General features: G+C 56.8%; 1 protein-coding gene across 1 annotated transcript in view; it reads right to left on the minus strand.

The window, feature by feature from the left end:
• Positions 1–390: 390 nt before the first annotated feature.
• The window catches only part of FAM83G (family with sequence similarity 83, member G), a 16,839-nt gene continuing 15,607 nt past the window's right edge, over positions 391–1,622 (minus strand). Inside the window, exon 5 of the mRNA XM_010145787.1 lies at positions 391–813. Coding sequence (XP_010144089.1) covers positions 391–813 — 423 coding nt within the window. The remainder of the gene's footprint in view (positions 814–1,622) is intronic.

The raw sequence follows: 1,622 nt of genomic DNA on the forward strand, positions 1-1,622 counted from the left end.
GCGAGTGTTTGGCCAGCTGATCTCAGAGGCCGCTGGGTTTTGCTCGGCTCTAACCCGCCTCCCCCAATGATGCTTTGCAGCTTTTAATGAGATCGGAGGTTACTCCAACCTGGAAGAGGCCTATTTAAAAGCCGTGCCGTCCAAGATTGTTCCCAACACGACCTGCCACCTGCCCAGAGCGGATGCGATGCACCTCTTCCGAGACCCGGTCTCCGGAGATCTGCCGTGGACCGGGATGACTTTCGGGCTGTCTATCATGGCCACGTGGTACTGGTGCACCGACCAGGTAAATGTAAACAAGAATCCCCTGCCCCATGTAACGCGGCGTTGCCTGGGGACCAGGCACGCTCTACCACCTCTCTCGCCCTGGAAGTCCACCTGCCTCAGTGCCTAGTGCTCCTTCTGGCTGGTGGTCTCGGCTGGTGGCTTCTTTTTGGAGTCAATAGAAGCACCTGGGGCTCCCGCAACCCTGTTCTTGAGGTGCTTGGACTGGGACAGTTTGGAGAGCGGGATGCCAAGGGGTGTCCTCATCTCCTCGGTTGTCTTCTGGCTTTCTGGCAGGGAGGTTAAGCGTTTGCTCGATGCCTTGGGGTTGCTTGGTGAGAGGTGGCCGGGCTGTGTGGGCTTGCTGGGGCTGAAGGCTTTGCTCTGCCAGTATGGCTGGCTGCCTGCAATGGTCTTTTTAGGCTCAGCAACATCCCCTCTGTATTTGGTGACTCCAGGGGGTTTCTCTTGCGTCGGGGAGCAGGAGACCTCCTTGCCTTGTTCTCTGCCTGGAGGGTTCCTGGGTCGGTAGCGGTAGATGTGCGTCCCCTGTTTGTTAAAGAGCAGAGACGGAGATGAGCTACTGCTGCTGTAAGGATGCCGCTCCCCTGCAAGGACCTCCCTTCACTTGTCCGTGACGCGGACTTGGTCCTCACGGACAAATCCCTCTGCCACTTGGTGTACTCACTCGCCCAAATTCTTCTGAGACTGGTGGCAGTCAAAACTGCCTCAGGTCTTACCCCTTGTTGCTCCTCTGATTCCCTGCTTTGGTAACGCACTGTCCTGCACATGGCAGTATCTCAGCAGCCACTTCCTGAGCACCCCCAGCAACCCAGAGGCTGCCCTGAGCCAAGCCACTGCTGCCTGGAGATCCAGCACCAAGGATTCCAGTGGCATCTCAGCACCTTCTCTCCAGCACCAGCCTGAACACCCATCTTAATCATCTAAGTGCTCATTTCAGGCCATCCAGACCCAGCCTGTGGGATTAGGTGGCTCCCAAGATTAGATGAAAGGATGGAGAGTTGGGAGAGGAGGTGGGATCAAGAGGCAACAATGAGCTGCAACACCACTGTGGGGGTGGTTCTGATTAACTGGGTTGAGAGACACATTTGGATTGGGTCTGAGCACCATTAATCTTAATTTGGACTGAGTAAGACCTTAATGGACGGCTGTGGTCACCAGATATTTATCTTCCTCTTTGGGTGTGTCTGTGCCGCAATCTGGAGGTGTGCTGATTGCACCCCGTGCAGACGTACCCGGCTGAGATTGTATCTGGAGGCTGCAGGTGCTGGTGGCAGGATGAGCTGGGGCTGGGAGACCGCGGAGCCGGCTGGACCGACCTGCCCTGCCCCTGCCGC

Source organism: Buceros rhinoceros, unplaced genomic scaffold, assembly GCF_000710305.1.
Source record: "Buceros rhinoceros silvestris isolate BGI_N320 unplaced genomic scaffold, ASM71030v1 scaffold14871, whole genome shotgun sequence".
NCBI lineage: Eukaryota > Metazoa > Chordata > Aves > Bucerotiformes > Bucerotidae > Buceros > Buceros rhinoceros.